At 43.7% G+C, this 20,671-nt stretch overlaps 1 protein-coding gene across 3 annotated transcripts in view; it reads left to right on the top strand.

Moving 5' to 3' along the window:
* The window catches only part of TBCEL (tubulin folding cofactor E like), a 79,853-nt gene that overhangs the window by 22,511 nt on the left and 36,671 nt on the right, over positions 1-20,671 (top strand). For 2 of the 3 annotated variants that reach the window (XM_056544775.1, XM_056544776.1), the window contains exons 3-4: positions 13,548-13,689; positions 19,114-19,253. In XM_056544775.1, the coding sequence (XP_056400750.1) occupies positions 13,548-13,689; positions 19,114-19,253 (282 nt within the window). Of the gene's footprint in view, positions 1-4,267; positions 4,427-13,547; positions 13,690-19,113; positions 19,254-20,671 lie in introns of those variants that run through there. The other variant, XM_056544774.1, reaches the window with a different exon arrangement.

The following is a 20,671-nucleotide window of genomic DNA, read 5'->3' as shown; positions in this document are numbered from 1 at the left end:
TTTCACCCCCCATATGGGGTGTTTTCTGAATCGGGAGAAATTGGGCTTCAAATTTTGGTTGGTATTTTCTGCTATTACCCTTTTTAAAAATGTAAAACTTTTGGGAAACCAAGCATTTTAGGGAAATTTTTTTTTTTTTTTTTTTACATATGCAAAAGTCGTGAATCACCTGTGGGGTATTAAGGTTTACTTTACCCCTTGTTACGTTCCCCGAGGGGTCTAGTTTCCAAAATGGTATGCCATGTGTTTTTTTTTGCTGTTCTGGCACCTTGGGGGCTTCCTAAATGTGACATGCCCCCCAAAAACCATTTGTCGCTCCTTCCCTTCTGAGCCCTCTACTGCGCCCGCCGAACAATTAACATAGACATATGAGGTATGTCCTTACTCGAGAAAAATTGGGTTTCAAATACAAGTAAAAATTTTCTCCTTTTTACCCCTTGCAAAAATTCAAAAATTGGGTCTACAAAAACATGCGAGTGTAAAAAATGAAGATTGTGAATTTTCTCCTTCACTTTGCTGCTATTCCTGTGAAACACCTAAAGGGTTAAAACGCTGACTGAATGTCATTTTGAATACTTTGGGGGGTGCAGTTTTTATAATGGGGTCTTTTATGGGGTATTTCTAATATGAAGACCCTTCAAATCCACTTCAAACCTGAACTGGTCCCTGAAAAAAAGAGAGTTTCAAAATTTTGTGAAAAATTGGAAAATTACTGCTCAACTTTGAAGCCCTCTGGTGTCTTCCAAAAGTAAAAACACGTAAATTTTATGATGCAAACATAAAGTAGACATATTGTATATGTGAATAAAAAAAAAATATATTTTGAATATCCATTTTCCTTACAAGCAGAGAGCTTCAAAGTTAGAAAAATGCAAAATTTTCAAATTTTTCATAAAATTTTGGGATTTTTCACCAAGAAAGGATGCAAGTTTCCACAAAATTTTACCACTATGTTAAAGTAGAATATGTCACGAAAAAACAATCTCGGAATCAGATTGATAACTAAAAGCATTCCAGAGTTATTAATGTTTAAAGTGACAGTGGTCAGAATTGCAAAAAATGGTCCTTAAGGTGAAAAAGGGCTCAGTCCTTAAGGGGTTAATGTAGAGATGGTACAAGGTAAATTAAGTAAATGTAAGCAAATCTCCAGGGTCAGATGGATTACACCCAATTGTTCTTAGAGAACTAAGTTCAGTGATTTCTGTACCCTTGTTCATGATATTTAGAGATTCTCTGGTATTGTCAATGGATTGGTGCAAGGCAAATGTGGTACCGATTTTCAAAAAGGGCTCTAGGTCTTCCCCAGGTAATTATAAACCGGTAAACTTAAAGTGCATTGTGGGAAAATTGTTTGAAGGACTCATAAGGGACTACATACAGGAATACATAGGGGATAATAGTATTTATAAGTGATAGCCAGCATGCGTTTATTAAGGATAGAAGTTGTCAAACCAATCTAATTTGCTTTTATGAAGATGTGAGTAGAAGCCTTGACAGAGGAATGGCTATGGATATAACCTGTCCAGAGGAAAAGTTGCCCATAGCAACCAATCAGATCGCTTCTTTCATTTTAACAAGGCCTCTGCAAAATGAAAAAGCAATCCGATTGATTGCTATGGGCAACTGGGCAACTTTTCCTGTGGACAGGTTTTGTTTCTGGATTTTGCTAAAGCGTTTGATACTGTCCCTCACAGACGTCTGACAGGTAAGTTAAGGTCTTTGGGTTTGGAAACTTTAGTTTGTAACTGGATTGAAAACTGGCTTAAGGATCATGGTGGTCAATGATTCTTACTCTGATTGGTCCCCCGGTTATTAGTGGTGTACCCCAAGGTTCAGTACTGTGCCCACTCTTGTTTATTTTATTTATTAATAATATAGAGGATGGGATAAACAGCTCTGTTTCTATCTTTGCAGATGACACTAAGGGGGCATGCACACCACGTTTTCACTGTACGGGTGCCGGATCCGGCCTCCTCCAACCGGATCCGGCACCCGTACAGTGAAAACGTGGTGTGCATGCACCCTAAGCTTTGTAGCACGGTACAGTCTATAGAGGATGTGCATAAGTTACAAGATGACTTGGATAGACTAAGTGTCTGGGCATCCACTTGGCAAATGAGTTTCAATGTGGATAAATGTAAAGTTATGCATCTGGTTATGCATCACTGGTAGAGAAGGATCTGGGTGTACTTGTGGATCACAGACTACAGAATAGCATACAATGTCAGACACCTACTTCCAAGGCCAGCAGGATATTGTCGTGTATAAAAGGAGGCATGGACTCGAGGGACAGGGACATAATACTCCCCCTTTATAAAGCATTGGTGTGGCCTCCCCTGCAATATGCTGTTCAGTTTTGGTCACCAGTCCATAAAAGGGACACTGTGGAGCTGTAAAGGGTGCAGAGACTAAACTAATATGGGGCATGGAACATCTTAGCTATGTGGAACAATTAAAAGATTGCACTTTCGTTTTTTTCCTGCTCACATTTAAAAATCATAACCCTTTCAATTTTGCACCTACAGACCCAAATGATGGCTTATTTTTGGCGCCACCAATTCTATTTTGTAATGACATCTGTCATTTTACCCAAAAATGTATGGCGAAACCAAAAAAAAATAAAAAATCATTGTGCAACGAAATTGGGGGCTTCCGTTTCTATGCAGTGCATTTTTCGGTAAAAATTGCACCTTATCTTTTATCCTGTAGGTCCATACGATTAAAATAACCTACTTTTATATAGGTTTGATTTTGTATTACTTCTGAAAAAAATCATAACTGCATGCAGGAAAATGTATACGTTTAAAATTGTCATATTGTGATGTCACAAGCTCCCGGCGCCGGCTCCAGCATTTGGAACAGTTTGATCCAAATGCTGAGCAGCGGAGTACCCCTTTAAATCACATTTATTAACTTTGTTACCCTTTTTTATTTTTTTTGCAATGCATTGATTGCCAGCACTGTTCAATGCAAAGCCATAGCATTGCATTGATCTGTGTTATCAGCGGTCGATTGCTCATGCCTGGATCTCAGGCTTGGAGCAATCAATTGCCAATCAGACGTGTCGGAGGCAGGTAACAAACCCTCCGCTCGCGTCCTAGCTGATGGGGACATTGCTGTTTCACTGGGATGATCCCGATCAGCCTGACTGAGCTGCCGAATGCTTTTTTTATTTTTATGGTTTAGATGCGGCAAGGGTTAATAGCGCCCGTCACTGCAATCGGTGATGCGCTCTATTAGCCCCGCGTCCCGGCTACCGTTAGATGCCGGGACCGACCCGATATGACACGGGGTCACCGCGTGACCCCACATTATATCGCGGGAGCGAGACTCAGGACATACAGGTACGCCCGGAGTCCCCAAAAGGATAAACCCCCTCAAAGGATGAGGGGGCTTTCCTTCCGTCTGGAAAAAGAAAAGAAACGCCTTCTTTACTATAAGAACTGTGAACTTATGGAACAGTCTACCTCAAGAATTGGTCACAGCAGGAACAATTGATAGCTTTAAAACAGGGTTAGATACATTCCTGGAACAAAATAACATTAATGCTTATGCAGAAATATAAAAACTCACCCCTTCCCCAATATCCATCCCAACACACCCCTTCCCTTGAATTCCTTGGTTGAACTTGATAGATGTATGACTTTTTTCAACCATACTAACTATGTAACTTACAACTCTATTTAACTTTCTGGCATCAGTTGATTTAAAAATAATACTCAGGTCCAAAGGTTCCCTAGTACATGTGTGTAGGTGCAGTGTTGTCCTGAGTTTAATCTGCAGGACTTTGGCTAAATTGTAATCTGTCATGTCCGTAGATAAGTCCCCAGCTGTGTATAGTTTTGCTGGTTTATTTGATCTCTCTTATCGGTGTCTGTTTGAATATCCTTTCTGTTTTATTAACATTTATGGCCGTACTGTGATGGTTTATGATTGCACAGTTATTTGGTACGTACATAAAGATGTATGGGCCATGAGTATTATCAGTGTAGACCAGTGTTTCCCAACCAGGGTGCCTCCAGCTGTTGCAAAACTACAACTCCCAGCATGCCCGGACAGCCTTTGGCTGTCCGGGCATGCTGGGAGTTGTAGTTTTGCAACAGCTGGAGGCACAATGGTTGGGAAACACTGGTATAAACCTTTTGTGTCCTGTGAAATCTAGTAAGGAAGGGGAGGGCTGCAGGCTTGGGGGCTGGATGGTGCATGAAGTCATTGTTTTGGGTTCTCCATAGCAACCACAGAACCCTATTCACTCTGCAAAGACTTCAACTGCCAAAAACAGACACACGAAAACAAGCAGCTGTGCTGCCGTGTATCTGAACCAATGCTGAGCTGCCGTGTATCCGATCGTATGGGCTGTGAGTTGGGGGTCGCACCCTGTCAGCGTATGATGTGGTCCTGGAGTGAAGTCTTGTCTTGGAATGTGGTGAGTGCACACTAAAGATGTACACTCAGTCCTGACCATACGGTTTTTGCAGACGGTGTTTTCTTGGCCGCCCTACATTCTGGTAAACACTTGGACACGAGGAAGTGCTGTACTGATGTTTTTGCACATCATGCGCTTTGGCCTTGTTTACGGTGTGTCCACTTCACCCCGACTACACAGAGAGGGCACTTGTGGACTCTTCTCTGATCCCTAGTGGCCCATTAACTGTTTATGCTTTGTCCTAGGGGCCAGCACAATACTCGGCTACTACTGTGCTGCAAAAAACATAGGGGGAGATTTATCAAAACCTGTCCAGAGGAAAAGTTGCTGAGTTGCCCATAGCAACCAATCAGATTCCTTTCATTTTTCAGAGGCCTTTTATAAAATAAAAGAAGGGATCTGATTGGTTGCAACGGGCAACTCAGCAACTTTTCCTCTGGACAGGTTTTGATAAATCTCCCCCATAGTAACCACATGTATTAACTTGCTGTATTGTTCTGTTTTTATTGTGCTCACAATCATGGTATTTTATTTCCTATGTGAGGAGGGGGATTTCACAATTCAAATAATGTCTGGTTACTGCTATGTTTAAAAGGGTCACCTGGTCTTTAAAAAATCGTCAAGATAGGTCATCAATATTATTAGGTCTGCAGGGGTCCAACTTCTAGCCACCCCGGCCATTCAGCTGTGTAAAGGGGCCACATCATGCAAGAGCTGCAGCCTCTTCAATGTTTACATGTACTTGTAATCACCATAATATTGGTAGTGGAGGTTAGAGATGAGCGAACTTACAGTGATTCAATTCATCACGGACCTCGCGGCTCGGCAGTTGCTGACTTTTCCTGCGTAAATTAGTTCAGCTTTCAGGCGCTCCGGTGGGCTGGAAAAGGTGGATACAGTTCTAGGAGAGAGTCTCCTAGGAGTGTACCCACCTTTTCCAGCCCACTGGAGCACCCGAAAGCTGAACTAATTTATGCAGGAAAAGTCAGCAAACGCCGAGCCGCAAGGTTTGTGACGAATTGAATCACTGTAACTTTGCTCATCTCTAGTGGAGGTGCAAAGTACTGCAGCATTGTCCCATTAAAGTTAGGCTGCATTCACACCACGTTTTCGCAATACAGTTCCCGTGTACGTTTTCAATTTGAAAACCGCATGGAACCGTATTGAAAACCGTATGCATTGACGCTCCATTGAAAACTGTATTCCAAACGATGGGTCCGGTTGCATCCGTTTTGCGTCTTGTATGTTTTTGTCCGTTTTTCTCCCGTACCCAAAACTGTAACCTACCACGGTTTTTTGTCCGGGTGAAAACCCGTATTGAAACCGTATACATTTAAAAAAAAAAAAAATAAAAAAATAAATGGGAGTCAATGGGAACCGTAGAAAACCGTATGTGAGTACGGTTCCATACTGTTTGCACCAAACAGTTTTTGACTTTGCACAGTTTTTTTCTTGGAATTTCAATCAAACAAGTGAAGCTTTATTCATAATGGAGTGAAAAGTTAAAAACATATACGTTTTTTTTCTTAAAAATAACGGATGAAACCAGACATCATTTCTCGAACCGTATACGGGTTAAAATGTGTACACATGTTTTGATACAGTTTAGTCCGGTTTTGAGGAATCTGTTTTTCATCAAAAACCTGATGCGGGGAACTGTATAGCAAAAACGTGCGGTGAATGCACCCTTAAAGAGGCTCTCCGATTTAAGTGAAAAACAGATGACAACCTGCTAAGGGTATAAAGTAATAAAAAATACCCTATGCTTTTTTTTTTTTTTTTGCGGAGCCCAGGGGCAGCTTTTTAGTAACATCTGAACACACTCCTACTTCAGATTGGCCACATTGGTGGAGACTTATCAAAAAAACTTTGTTTATTTTTGAAAAGAAGCAATCTGATTGGTAATGAAAGAAGCGATCTGATTGGTTGCTATGGGCAACTCAGCAACTTTTCCTCTGGACAGGTTTTACTAAATGTCCCTTATGTCCTGTATGTTATCCGGAGACCTGGGAAAGTGTATCGTGAGGCAAGTAAACAGAAGCACCCAGGCATACTGCAGTGCTCGACTCAGCAAGGAGATTTTATTACTTCTTACCCCCTAGCAAGCTGTTTTTTTTTTTTGTATTTTTTTTTTAAATGTATTGAACTTGAATGGGGCAGTGCTGCAGTACCTTGCATTACCACTACCAGTACAGAAATTTCCAGTACGAGCACATGTAAACATTGATGTTTCTATAGGTTTAAAAGTAATATCAGAAAGTATTACTTTACTGAGAGAGTAGTGGATGCATGGAATAGCCTTCCTGCATAAGTGGTCGCTGCAAATACAGTGAAGGAGTTTAAACTAGGGCTGGGCGGTATACCGGTTCATACCGAATACCGACATTTTTGTGCTGCATGATATGAATTTTAACCCATACCGCAATATCGGTTTGGCCCCTCCCCCTCGGGAATAAATGAATTAGCCCAGCGCTGTGCTGTCCCCACATCAGGGAACTAATCATATTTTGCCCACGAGCGCTGTTCTGCCCCCCAATTAACTATCAGCCCAGCGATGTCCCCATCCCCATCCTCCTGTTTGTTGCGGCTGCCGGCACTGACACACTATACCAGTGGTCTTCAACCTGCAGACCTCCAGATGTTGCAAAGCTACAACTCTCAGCATGCATGCTGGGAGTTGTAGTTTTGCAACATCTGGAGGTCGGCAGGTTGAAGACCACTGCTCTATATACTGTGTGGTATCCCTATGCCCGGGCGGCAAAAAATAAACAAAATAAACTTTATCTTACCTCCCGTTGGTCAGGTACCGGCCTCATCTGCTTTGTAGGGAATGGAACGTCGGACAGCCGTCAGCCTATCACCGGCCGCAGCGATGTTCTGCCTCGGCCACTGATAGGCTGAGCCCACTGTCATGTAAGGAGCTCTGGACGGCTTCTTACATGACAGTGGGCTCAGCCTATCAGCGGCCGAGGCGGAACATCGCTGCAGCCGGTGATAGGCTGATGGCTGTCCGACGTTCCCGTCCCCAGCGTAAGGCCGATGTCGGAACATGCGTTAGTTTATTTTGTTTACCTTGTGTCAGTGCCGGCGGCTGCAACAAACAGCGCGAGGAGGGCAGCGCTAGCGGGTGACATGTGAGTATTTACCCCGATGGGGGCAGCGCTGGGCTGATAATTGGGGGGGGGGATGGGCGGGAGGAGGAGGAAATACCGTTGTATACCGTGAAACCGCCGAAAGTTACAAAAATACTGTGATACACACATTTGGTCATACCGCCCAGCCCTAGTTTAAACATGCATAGGATAAGCATAAGGCTATCCTTCATATAAGATAGGGCTAGGGACTATTGATAGGATTCAGATTATTGGGCAGACTAGATGGGCCTAATGGTTCTTATCTGTTTCTATGAAGATACTGCACTGTTTGTACTAGGGCTGCTAATTGTAAGATCAATTAGTTGGTCGATTAGTGATTGATAAATCGATTAATCGGATAAAAAAATTACAGGATAAGAGGACCAGGGAAGGGTTAACAGGAGGGAGGAAGTGGGGACAGCATCGTGAAGAGTTAACGGGAAAAGAGAGGGGGCAGCACCTGAAGGGTTTACAGAGGGTAAGAGCAAAGCGACAGCAACTGAAGGGTAAACAAGGGAGGGGAATGGATCTTGAAGGTTTAACCCAGGGTTTTCCAACCAGGGTGCCTCCAGCTGTTGCAAAACTACAACTCACAGCATGCCCAGACAGCCAAAGGCTGTCTGGGCATGCTGGGAGTTGTAGTTTTGCAACAGCTAGAGGCACCCTGATTGGGAAACAATGGGTTAACCTATGGAGCAGTTCACAGACCTTTGTGATGTCTGTCCGCCCTGCATCAGGAAGATCTGACACTGCACGGAGGATGGAGAATGGAGCTTCTTGCCAGAATGGGGGGGCTCCTGCATTGTCAGGACTGCAGGGTTCTTGTGATCGGAGGCGCTGGGGACAAGCAGGCGGCACCAGCTTCCAGGCTGCGGTCTCAGTGCTGGATTATTAAATGCTGGATACTCCGGTTAACATATTTTGTATTCTAGAATGGTATAAAAAAATTGTTGTAGGATTGTTTCTTTGCATTTCCCCCACCCCCAAGAAAAATGTACGGTAATCCTAAATTATATGTACCTTATGGTTCACACATACATAATGCAGTGTGTAAATTTGACTTGCAAATTCTCTGCTGCAGAATTTTCACAGCAGCAAAAATCAGCAGCAGATTTCCTGCAGACCCATTGAAGTCAATGGGTAGCAATATAATTTGCTTGCGGAAAACCTGCATTGGATTTTGTACAATATCCAAGAGGTTAAAACTTTTTTATTCACCAGCAGGAAATATATTAAATGCATAAATAAATATATTTTTCACCTGTTAAATCCCATACTGCTGGTCCCTACCATTCTTTGTACCTTAGGAGCGATCATGCCACGTAAATCCACTATCCACAGTAGTGATGCCAGCATGTAGTTGACTTCTTAGACTAGTCTGTGGCTGCAGCGGTCATGTAGGTGTACATCATATCACAGTGCAGGAAAGAATAATAATGGTGGCAATAGCTTTAGCATTGGAGATGCAATGAGTTTAACAGATGGGTAATGTTTTAGTTTTAGTTTTTTAATTTATAGCCTTCTTCTGGTTTATAGATTTCTTCTTTTAGAATGGTATAGGACAGTGTTTTTCAACCAAGGTGCCTCCAGCTGTTGCAAAACTACAACTCCCAGCATGCCTTGGCTACTACCCAGCTCTCTTAGACTCCTGAATGGCTTATCAGACTGGACCCTGATTTTGTGGTGCAGTGTTTCCCAACCAGCATGCCTTCAGCTGTTGTAACACTACTACTCCCAGCATGGGAGTTGTAGTTTTGCAACAGCTGGAGACACCCTGGTTGGGAAACATTGGTATAGGAAAATAGCACTTTTCCTATACCAGCTCTCAATTTTCCACTTCAACAGAATAAATTCTAGCTGTGGTGGTGTAAAGCTTTTTTTGTTCTCTTGGCTGCCAAACTTGACACACAAATGCATTTTTAATCTTTCTTAATCTGCATGCTGAATTTCTTTCAGTATGTCGCCCCCTACGTCTAAATGCTTAGGCTTCATGTAGACAAAAGCAGTCAGTGTTTCCCACAGAAACCAGTCAGATTACAATTTTTATTTTATTATTAAAAATATATAAATTTATTTCTTTAGTTCTGGAAGGGATTTTAGGACTTTTGCACATATGTCCAGGTCCATTTTAGATGGGAACGGATAGCACAGGGCTGGACCTATGGATCATTTGGCATAGGGAAGAAAAATAGAAGCAAGGGTCCGGCTCCTGGGTGTGCATATCCAATAAAACGTAGCCTTTAATAACGAATATTAAAACATGGAGGTTCGCCACTGAGTGGCAAGTGACATGTCACTTTAAAAAAGGGGTGAAACGCCGACGCGTTTCGAGCAGTTGCTCTTAGTCATGGCATAGTTGCACTTGTAGTAAGACTGATAGAGAAATCCAGAACACCTCTTGTCTGCAGTGAGGGATCACAAGCGGGTATTCCATATCATAGCACTGTTCTGTTTATTGGTTATACTTACGCATCTGTTGTCATTACACCATCACTATTACACTGGTTCCATCATAAATTCTCCCCACAATCCTTTCTGCATCTCTCTTTATTACACCGTGCATTCCTGTGATCCTTTAGGGCAGAGGTCTTCAACCTGCGGACCTCCAGATGTTGCAAAACTACAACTCCCAGCATGCCCGGACAGCCAACGGCTGTCCGGGAATGCTGGGAGTTGTAGTTTTGCAACGTCTGGAGGTCCGCAGGTTGAAGACCTCTGCTTTAGGGAAAGATGGTTGCATTTATGCCTTCTTAAAGTTTGTCCTATTAGGGGCCAGATAGTGACAAATGTGACTAAAATGAATAGTTCAGCTCTTTAGAATCTAGACATGTACAGTACAGTCATAGATCTAAAGCCTTTGGGCTACCTGCAGTCTAGAGTTAGCCGACAGTCTAGTGCAGTGGTCTTCAACCTGTGGACCTCCAGATGTTACAAAACTACAACTCCCAGAATGCCCGGACAGCCAACGGCTGTCCGGGCATGCTGGGAGTTGAAGTTTTGCAACATCTGGAGGTCCGCAGGTTGAAGACCACTGGTCTAGTGGAAACAGTGCATTTAGGGCATTGTTCACACAGTTTTATATAATTTTATTTTTTCAAGGGGGTCAGTAACATCGTTCTCATTGGTTTCTATTGAAATCCACTGCATAGTTCACACTGATTTATGCAAAATTTTTGCTAAATTTATGATTTATGCTAAAAAAAAAATTTTTTTATACCTATGTAGCAGAAAAAGACATGTGACATGCCCCTTCTTTGATGTGGAATCTGAATAGGGTCGCCTGTTATTGAATGGTGACCCTACATCCAAAACCTCTAAAGAATCTGCAGCATACATGTTTGAAATCTAAATGTATTCATGGCATCCAGACACTTTAGGACACTTATACTGCACAATACTCTGTAAGACACATACAATCATGGCTGTCACCCCCCCCCCCCCCCCCATTACATTCTGCTTCCTCCTTATATAAGAGGTAGAATATAGATTCTATGCAGAAATCTGTGTATCATGTCTGTACATGTCCATCTGCTGAAAAGGCGACACTTCATGTCCTGTAGGTCATTGACTTGTGCTGCATCTCTGCCAAAGTGCTGATCTATATACAGTACGTTGGAAGATGTTCCGTTTCAGTACACACTGAGGTTATTTGTAGATGAGATGTTCTCTTTCCAGCAAGGAAAAAATCAATGAAGTGAACATGTAGCACTGCTTTCTGCCAGTGGTTCTCTGCTACAACCCTTCCTGAGGACAGCGGAGGGAGGTAGGGATATCCACTGGGCATGTAGAACATAATGTAGAACATTTCACTCTCTATATATTTCTGCTTGACTTTAAAGGGGTACTCTGCTGCCCCAGCGTTCGAAACATTTTGTTCTGAACGCTTGGAGCTGGAGGCGGGGGGTCGTGACCTCACGACCACACCCCTCATGACGTCACACCACACCCTCTCAATGCAAGTCTACGGGAGGGGGCGTGACGGCCGCCATGCCCCCTCCCATAGACTTGCATTGAGGGTGTGTGGTGTGATGTCACGAGGGGCGTGACCATGACATCACAATCTCTGCCGCCCGCACCCAGCATTCTAAACGAACGCTGATTGCTGCACAGAGATTGCGGGGGTCCCAACGGTGGGACCCCTGTGATCAGACATCTTATCCCCTAGCCTTTAGATAGGGGATAAGAGATCTAGGGGCAGAGTACTCCTTTAGGGTGCGTTCACACGGAGTAAATGAAGAGTAATTCACGCTGAAAAATTTACGGGCGGAAAAAATAAAAAAAATTTCATGGGAAATTCGTGCGCAATTTGCGCAGAATTGCATGCGGACATGGGGGAGAAAGAAGTGAAGGGTCTTTCAGACATTTCCGTGCAAATTGCGCGCGAATTCCGCACAAATTGCCCGCGAATTGCTCGCGAAATCCACGTGAAAACAATGTCGGGCGGAATTTTTTTTTACCATTGACTTCAATTGATTTCTGCTAGCGGATTCCGCTTGAAGAATGAATATGTTCTTTCTTCAAGCGGAACGGAATTCAGCGTCGGAATTCTGCTAGCAGAATTTCCGCAGTGTGAACAGGCCAGCAGAAATAACATTAAAGTCAATGGGCAGAGGAGATGTGCATTCATTTGGAGCGGAGAATTCAAGAGGAATTACTAGAGTAAATTCCTCTTGAATTACTCCGTGTGAGCGCACCCTTAACCTCCTGCGCGGTAATCCCGAGCGTGACTCGGGATTAATTTTCCCTGCCAGGATCGGTAACCCTGAGTCACGCTCGGGTAGAATTGCAGAGTTCCCGGCCGGGCTGCACGATATATCGCATAAAGCAATGCGATATAGCGATGCAGCCCCCGGGAAAACATGCGATTATCTGCTCGGGTCGGCTCCCGTTGCGGGGGCCGGCCAGAGGAGGTAAAGAAAAATACTAAAAGTCAGTGTTTCCCCACCAGGGGGCCCCCAGCTGTTGCAAAACTACAACTCTCAGCATGCCCGAACAGCCAAAGGCTGTCCGGGCATGCTGGGAGTAGTAGTTTCACAACAGCTGTAGGCACCCTGTTAGAAAAACACTGAGCTAAGTGTAAAAGGAAAAAGGAGTAAAATAAAAAAAACTTTTGCTCACCTAATCCCGGTCCCTGAAGATGTCGTTCCCCTCCGTGCGCTCCGGTCCCTGCTCTCTTCACTATTCATCTTACAGGACCTTTCACTTTTCAGCCAATCACAGGCCGCAGTGGTGTAAAGCCTGTGATTGGCTGAAGGGGAAAGGACTTGTTCTGCAGCAAATACACTAGGTTTGAAATCTGCCCGGCAAACCCAGTGTATGCTGCTGCAGGACAAGGTGAGAAAGTGTGTGTGTGTGTGTGGGGGGGGGAGAGAATGTGACAAGGGGGGGGGAGAATGTGACAAGGGGGGGATGTGACATGAAGGGGGGGAATGTGACATGAAGCCCCCCTTCATGGCCATGTGACAAGGGGGGGGATGTGACGGGGAGGGGAATGTAACATGAAGGGGGAGAACGTGACAAGGGGGGGGGGTGACAGGGGGAGGGGAATGTAACATGAAGGGGGAGAATGTGACAAGGGGGGAAAATGTGACAAGGGGGGGGGGAGAATGTGACGGGGGGGATGTGACAAGGGAGAGGGAATGTGACGGGGGAGATGTGAAATGGGCGGAGGGGGGGGGGGGGGGAGATGTGAAATTCAGTGCAAAAAATTGTACCGCTTTTGGTACAAATTTCCAGACAGAATCATACCGCCAGGGAGGTTAAGGGTAAAAGTATTTGTAGTTGTAGAAACTGTTTCCAAGCCCATGTTCAATTGTACAGGACAAGCTGACCTTTGTATACTTAAGATAGAGTGCATTGATCCCACGCGTTTACTTATGGAAGTCCTAAGACACTGGAGTTGTTTGACATGTTTCTAGAAGTTTAGATAAGGAGCAGAGCTTTCTCTTGAACATAATCTGTAATACAGTGTGTCATTTTTCTTCCAGGAAGCAGAAATGGAACCACCTTGTGGAAGGAGTTTCATGCAGGTGCTGTGTGAGAAGTACAGCCCAGAAAACTTCCCCTACAGGAGGGGCCCGGGTGCTGGAGTGCATGTTCCCCCAGGGCCACAGGTATCACCTATGAAAGGTAACAAATGAAAAGAGAGAGAATGAGTCTACTGAGTTATCGAGAGGTAATCTAGCAAGCGAGTATGCCTGGTTTCAGGCTTTAAAGTGTACTCCACTGGCCAGTGTTCAGAAGTAAATGTTCCGAACGCTGTTTTCACGCTGCGGGGGTCGGCCACACCCCTTGCGATGTCACGGCCACGCCCCCTCATTGCAAGTCTATGGGAGGGGTCCTGACGACTGTCACGCTCCCTCCCATAGACTTGCATTGAAGGGGCGTGGTCGTGATATCGCGAGGGGTGTGGCCGACCCCCGCAGGGTGAAAACAGCATTTGGAACATTTTCTTCCCAATGCTGGCCAGTGGAGTACCCCCTTTAAAAAGTGTCACATTTTTGTTTAAACGTTCTGTTTACACAAAAATGTATGACTTTTGACAAGTAAATTCCGCTTAAAGGGGATATGTCCTCCCAAACTGCAAATCGGACAACATTTTAGCTAAGATCTACACCATCTCCAAGCACCTCTAAATACATCCAGTACAGCTGTCACTGGTAGGCGTTCAGACCAGTGCATTAATCGCCTAAGTGAATTCTGCTAATGTTTTCTGTGTAAATATTTTACAGTTCTAGCAAGCAGTATGTTATGTTTTACCTAAATATTACTGAGGCCCCTTTCACACTACAGGTATCATCCTGCTTTTTTTTCTGCCGTTATTTTACAATAACAGATGAAGAAAAAAACGGATGCAATAACTGGTAATAACGGATGATAACTGATGACAATCATCAGTTATTTTTAATGTTTTTTTTCTTAAAAAACCTGATATTGTTCATCCGTCATTACCAGTTACATTCGTTTTTTTTTTTTTTTGTTTGTTTTTTAAATCAGGTTTTTAACCCTTTTTTTTTGGGAAAAGCTGTGCTGAGCATGCTCGGTACAAAAAAAAAAAATGGATGTTAAAACACCTGACGATAACTGATAACGGATTTTTTTTTATTTTTTATGAACATCCGGTTCCCATTGACTTTAATGTTAAATTTTAATGTTCGGTTTTTCACCTTTTTATTTTTTTATTTTGCCGTACCAAAAAATTTGTGCATGCACCGACTTTTGTGCCGGCAAAAATAACTGACATTAGTAAAAACAGACATGCCTGGTGCAAAAGGATGTTCAAAAAATCACATTGACATGAATGGGATTTTGTGACGGCCGTTTTCAGGACTTTTTGCCGGGAGTAATAATGGAGGTTTTTTACAGGATAACTCTAGTGTGAAAGGAGCCTAACCACTGGCAGTATTGAACAGGCACAGTCTCCTGTACAACAATTGGCTACAATTCATGCTGATACACTGCAGCATTTTGCAGAAAACATGTTGGGAACAGGTTTTCATCACCAGGGCAGTCACAAGTGGTTTCTACCTAGGCTTGATTGATATATCTTCATAGACAACTAAGTAATAATGGAGTCTGTCGTTGTTTTATGCTGCCCATTTTAGACTCTGATTTTGCCAGAAGCACTGAAGGAATGCAGGAGTGTGGCATCGATAGATTAAGCAGCTGAACAGATCAATGCTCACTGTGCATGCTCTCCATGTCATGTGCAGTGACCATAGGGAAACCATTCTGCCTTGCACAGGTAGAGCTACTGATCCACTATACCGAAATGGAACTTGGTGCGCATGGTCACCCTGTCAGGAAGAGAACTAACATACATATCCAGTAACAGTGAGGTACCAACACAAAGGTGATATGGGTATTTTAGGGGTTCATTACACACAGTCCTTAATAAGCCATCATTTGGATTATTTTACTTTTAAACCTCATTAAGGCTAGGATTCCACTTGGGTTTTTTTCTGGCAGTTTTTGGAAAACTACCACTGCAGTTTTTGAGCCAAATCCAGAAGTGTATTCAAAAGGATTAGGACATATAAAGGAAGGACTTATACTTCTCCTCCCTTATGGATCCACTTCTGACTTTGGCTCAAAAACTTCAGTGGCAGTTTTCCAAAAACTGCCAGAAAAAAAACGTGGAATCCTAGCCTAAAGGCGAAGTATCATAGGGAAAAACCTATCCCCTATGATATATTTTCCTTGATATATCCTATAAGGACCAGGCAGCCTCTTTGGACATCATTAAAGGAGATATACTTTATTTCTGCCATTATTCTTTGTCAATGAAAAATTGTCAGGTTGCGCGCCAGATTCTGGTGCTTTGCGCCAGAAATTCTGTCTGCGTCAGAATGTGCACCAGAATTTTAAAAAACAAACTCTCCGTTTTACTGAGAGAACCTGAAAAAGGGGCGTGGTCACCGGGGAAAGTGGCCGTGGCTAATGAAAAGGGGCGTGTACCCAACATTTTTACAAAAACCCAACATATTTACTAAGGTCTCCACAGAAAATGTAGTGGATTTGAGCTGAGGAAAACCCTACAGATCAGAGCATGTGTAAAATCAGCAAAATGTAGGGAAAAGTGCACAATGTAGGGAAACTTTAGTAAATACCGTGGAAAAAAAATTGAAGGGAATTAAAAATCCACAAAGACCCCACTCTTAGTAAATCAGGGCCATAGTTTATTCATTTTTATGAATTTGGAGAATGGAAAAAATATGTTAATCTGAAACTTTTTAAAATAATTTAATGTAATGCGATGTTTGGTAACAATGTATCTTTATTTATAATTCTAATTGCAGTGGTACTACTAGATATGTATACTTTTTATAGTGAACTCCCTTGGGGGCTGATGTATTTTAGGCATGGATTTGTACGGCCTCTTTTGACTTCAGTGGTTTTGACCCAAAGGAACAGCAACGAACGCTTTTGGGTCCAAGTTGAAAGACGTAAATGTGCAAAATGACCCTGACATAGTCCCTAACGGTTATGTTCAAGCCACTGAAGTCAATTGGGCCGGTGTCTGTCCATGCACGCATACGTCACCATCATTTTAACAGGTTGCCGACTGTGTTAGAGATTGCAGAGTAGTGATGTAAACCAGAGCCCTGCGCGAGACTGACTGTTTGTTTGTTTTTTAATCCCGCTCCCGATGATTTTCTGACCATTCCTTCCCGCTCCCTTAAGGTGTTGGTTCCACTCCCTATCACTCCTGCAACATGTGTCCAATCCTGCTCTCTTCTGCTAACATTTGTATCCAGTCCCACCCGCTCCCGCTAACATAGGAATGTATTGACACTAGTGTGCAATGCTCTGCACCCTCATATAGGAATTCACAGACACATAGGATTGTGTAAAATTGCTGGGGTGCAATGCTCTAAACATAGTGCAGAGCATTGCACCCTAGTGTCTGTACATTCCTATATGATGGTGTAGAGCATTTCACCCTAGTGTCTGCACATTACTATATGGGGGTGCAATGATCTGCACCCCCCACCCCTCATATAGAAATGTACACACACTAGGGTGCAATGCTCTGCACATACCCCCATTTGTATAGCAGCGTTTACTGTGTACATACTGCTGTACACATGGGGGTATGTGCAGAGCCTTGCACCCTAGTGTCTGCACATACCCCCATGTGTACAGTGGTCCCTCAACATACGATGGTAATCCGTTCCAAACGGACCATCGTTTGTTGAAACCATCGTATGTTGAGAGATCTGTGCACTGTAAAGTATAGGGCAGTGGTCTACAACCTGCAGACCTCCAGATGTTGCAAAACTACAGCACCCAGCATGCTGGGTGTTGTAGTTTTGCAGCAACTGGAGGTCCGCAGGTTGTAGACCACTGTTAGAGACAATTGCAGTCGCCTGTCCCTGCCGCTCCGGACCGTCACCGCTGCCCGGGATGTCACCGTCCTTCGCTGTCCCCGACGCTCCGGCAAAGCCTCTCGTTCCCAGGCAACCGCGCGCTCCGTCGCCGCCATCACATCGCTACGCACGCCGCTCCTATTGGATGACGGGATGGCATGCGCAGCGACGTGATGACGTCGATGGAGAGCCCCGACGATGCAGAGGATCCCGAAGAGGACGTGCCGGAGCCCCGAGGACAGGTAAGTGACCATCACCGGAGCTCATGGAGCACCGTAAACGGCTATCTGGTGGCAGCTGAAGCAGTCAGTGCTGCCGGATAGCTGTTTATGCGATGGCCCCGTCATAAAAAAGCATCGTATGGTGATGCTGCCTTCAACATGCAATGGCCTCTGAGAGGCCATCGCATGTTGAAATTATCGTATGTCGGGGCCATCGTAGGTCGGGGGGGTCACTGTATAGCACCATCTACTACAGACTAGTTCTGTTCACCAGTGTAGTGCTCTGCACATACCTGGGCCCAATGCACACTGTGTGAACCTGAATGCAAAATAGTGGGCCTACCGGCGGCAGGTGAGGTGGCAACATGGGACGGGTCCTCCAGGACAGGCATGTAGTATGCGATGTAACATATCACCAGTCTGGGGCGGGAGGAGACAGCTGGAGAGCATGGTAAGCTCAGCGGAGGGTGGGAGTTGGATCCTAACTTATAGAGGGTGCAGGATTTGCAGGACCTGCAGGCATAGTGCTTGACCGCCCCCGCACGTGGTGTTTTTGGTCCCGCGTAATCACAAAGCAGGGCTCTAGTGTAAGCTTTGCCTAATACTGGTGAAATTCACTTGAAAACATTGGAAAAGATTTTTGAAATGAAACAAATGTGCTGCTTAAAACAAGTCACAGAATAATCTCTGTGTCAAAAGTGCAGGCTGCCTGAGAAATCCACAAAATATTTCCTGCAGTGTTTCCTTCACTATTCCCTGTGCTCCTCGGTGTTTGCTTGCTCACTGTCAAGGTGAGTTAGAGGAGAACCAGACCATATTTTACCATTGTCTCAGATCATTTTTTTTCAACAAACTGATATCTATAAAACAGCCAGACAGGCCCCTGACATTTAAGAAACAATAAAAGTGAGACACGTGGGATCTACCAGTCTGAGCCTATTGTACCTTCCAGACGCTGATCATACTTGGCTGGCAGCGTGCCCAATGGAGCATTCTCTTACAGCGTCTGCATGATTTCCTTTAGATAAAATCAAAAGGATTGATTTTAGCTTATTTTTTTACTGTATGTTCCATTGTTTTCATACCTGTGACTCTCCAGCAGTTGCTAACTACAACCCTGGTTGAGAAACACAAGCAGGATTAAATGACCAGCAGATGGCAGTATTACTCAATCTAGACTTTGCATTCTTGAAAGATTTGTTAACAATGTAACCAGGGCTGATATATAGGGTTGCACACGTTTACTATGTATTCTAATACTGCTACAAAGTCATTTTTTTGTTGTGTTTTTTCTTTGAAATTTTGTTTTTTACTGCTATTTACCATAATTTATCAATTTGGTTATTTGTTGAACTGTTTATTTTTTATTTTAAGTGATCTCATGCTGAAATGTGATTTGTATTTTGTTTAAATGTCTGTTTGCATTGTAATATTAATCATTTTCTACATATTCTATGTTTTAGATCGCTTGAACCTTCCAAGTATACTGGTCTTGAACAGCTGTGGTATCAGCCATGCTGGGCATGAGCGTGAGATTGCTGCATTTTGTTCCCACGTTTCTGAACTGGACCTGTCTGGGAACAAGCTGGACAACTGGCAGGAAGTAAGAAAAGACATAATTTACCTTTTTGTGTTTTTTTTTTTTTTTTTTTTCTAGAGGACATTAACCAACAGACTTTCTATAGCTTATATAATAGACCTGTGGTTCTGCAAATAAAGGTACAGGCTAGATATAGTGTAAATGCTGCAGATACTAAGCAGTGGAAAGTCCACAGCATTTTCACAATAAAGTCCATAGCAGAAACCAAACCATGCAGATTTCCGCATTTTGTTTAGAACACACACATATATATATATATATATACATACACTCCAAAAGACAAAAAGCCGCAGCACTCCAAGGTACAAGGTGAATAAGGTTTATTGACCCAACATCAGGAACAACGTTTCAACTGCCCAATTGCAGTCTTTCTCAAGCTCAACAACCAGTGCAAATGGCAAGATATTTATACAAAGGGGTGCATACAATGTTAATTAATTAACATAGTGGATAAAGTGCTTACAGTATATTGATAAAAACCATCATAACGTGCATCAAGTGCATAGTGCATTGAGAGATATACATGCTTCGCACTATTAATAGTGTTCTTTTTGTCTTTTGGAGTGGATGTCTATGGGACCCTGGACCTGGGACCTTCACCGCCTGCACCCGTTGCTCTCTTTGGAGGTTGTGCTGCTCTACCCCTTTGCTTGTCTATATATATATATATATATATATATATATATATATATATATATATATAATGTTTTGCAGCAGCTGGAGGCACCCTGGTTGGGAAACACTGCTCTATAGTGAAAAGTCAGAAGTTGTGCAGTAGTCAGAGTGCTGAGGCCCCCACTAATCGCTAGAATGAAGGGGCAGAAGTGTGTAACTGCACATACTTTCCTCTTCATCTCTACTCTGCACAGTTAAAGGACATCTATAGTGCAAAATAACTTATCCCCTATCCGAAGGATAGGGGATAAGTTATAGATTGCGGGGGTCCGAGCGCTGGGGCCCCCGCGATCTCCGGTACGCGGCAATATACAGGAAAGGGGGCGTTCCGTCCCCGCATGACGCAGTGGCCGACACGCCCCCTCCATGTATACCATAGAGATACATGGAGGGGGAGTGTCTGCCGCGGCTTTCTGCTGGGGACGAAACTTCACTTCCTGCAGACTGCCGCGTCCCCGTCCAGGAGATCCCAGGGGGCCCCAGCGCTCGGACCCCCCCCGCGATCTATAACTTATCCCCTATCCTTTGGATAGGGGATAAGTTATTTTGCGCTGGAGTACTCCTTTAAAGTAAGTGGTATACCATATGGCTGGAAGTACTATGGAACTGCATTGGTGTGTTTCAGTCATGGGAATCTCCACTTTAAACCCTCTTTAAATGCTCAGAGGATTATATACCAGATAATATTTTATAATTTATCATACAGATAATCATTGAATTGTCTTTTCCTCACATTTTTTTTTCTT

Source organism: Hyla sarda, chromosome 10 (genome assembly GCF_029499605.1).
Source record: "Hyla sarda isolate aHylSar1 chromosome 10, aHylSar1.hap1, whole genome shotgun sequence".
Lineage (NCBI taxonomy): Eukaryota > Metazoa > Chordata > Amphibia > Anura > Hylidae > Hyla > Hyla sarda.
This window is presented reverse-complemented; position numbering and strand designations above follow the sequence as displayed.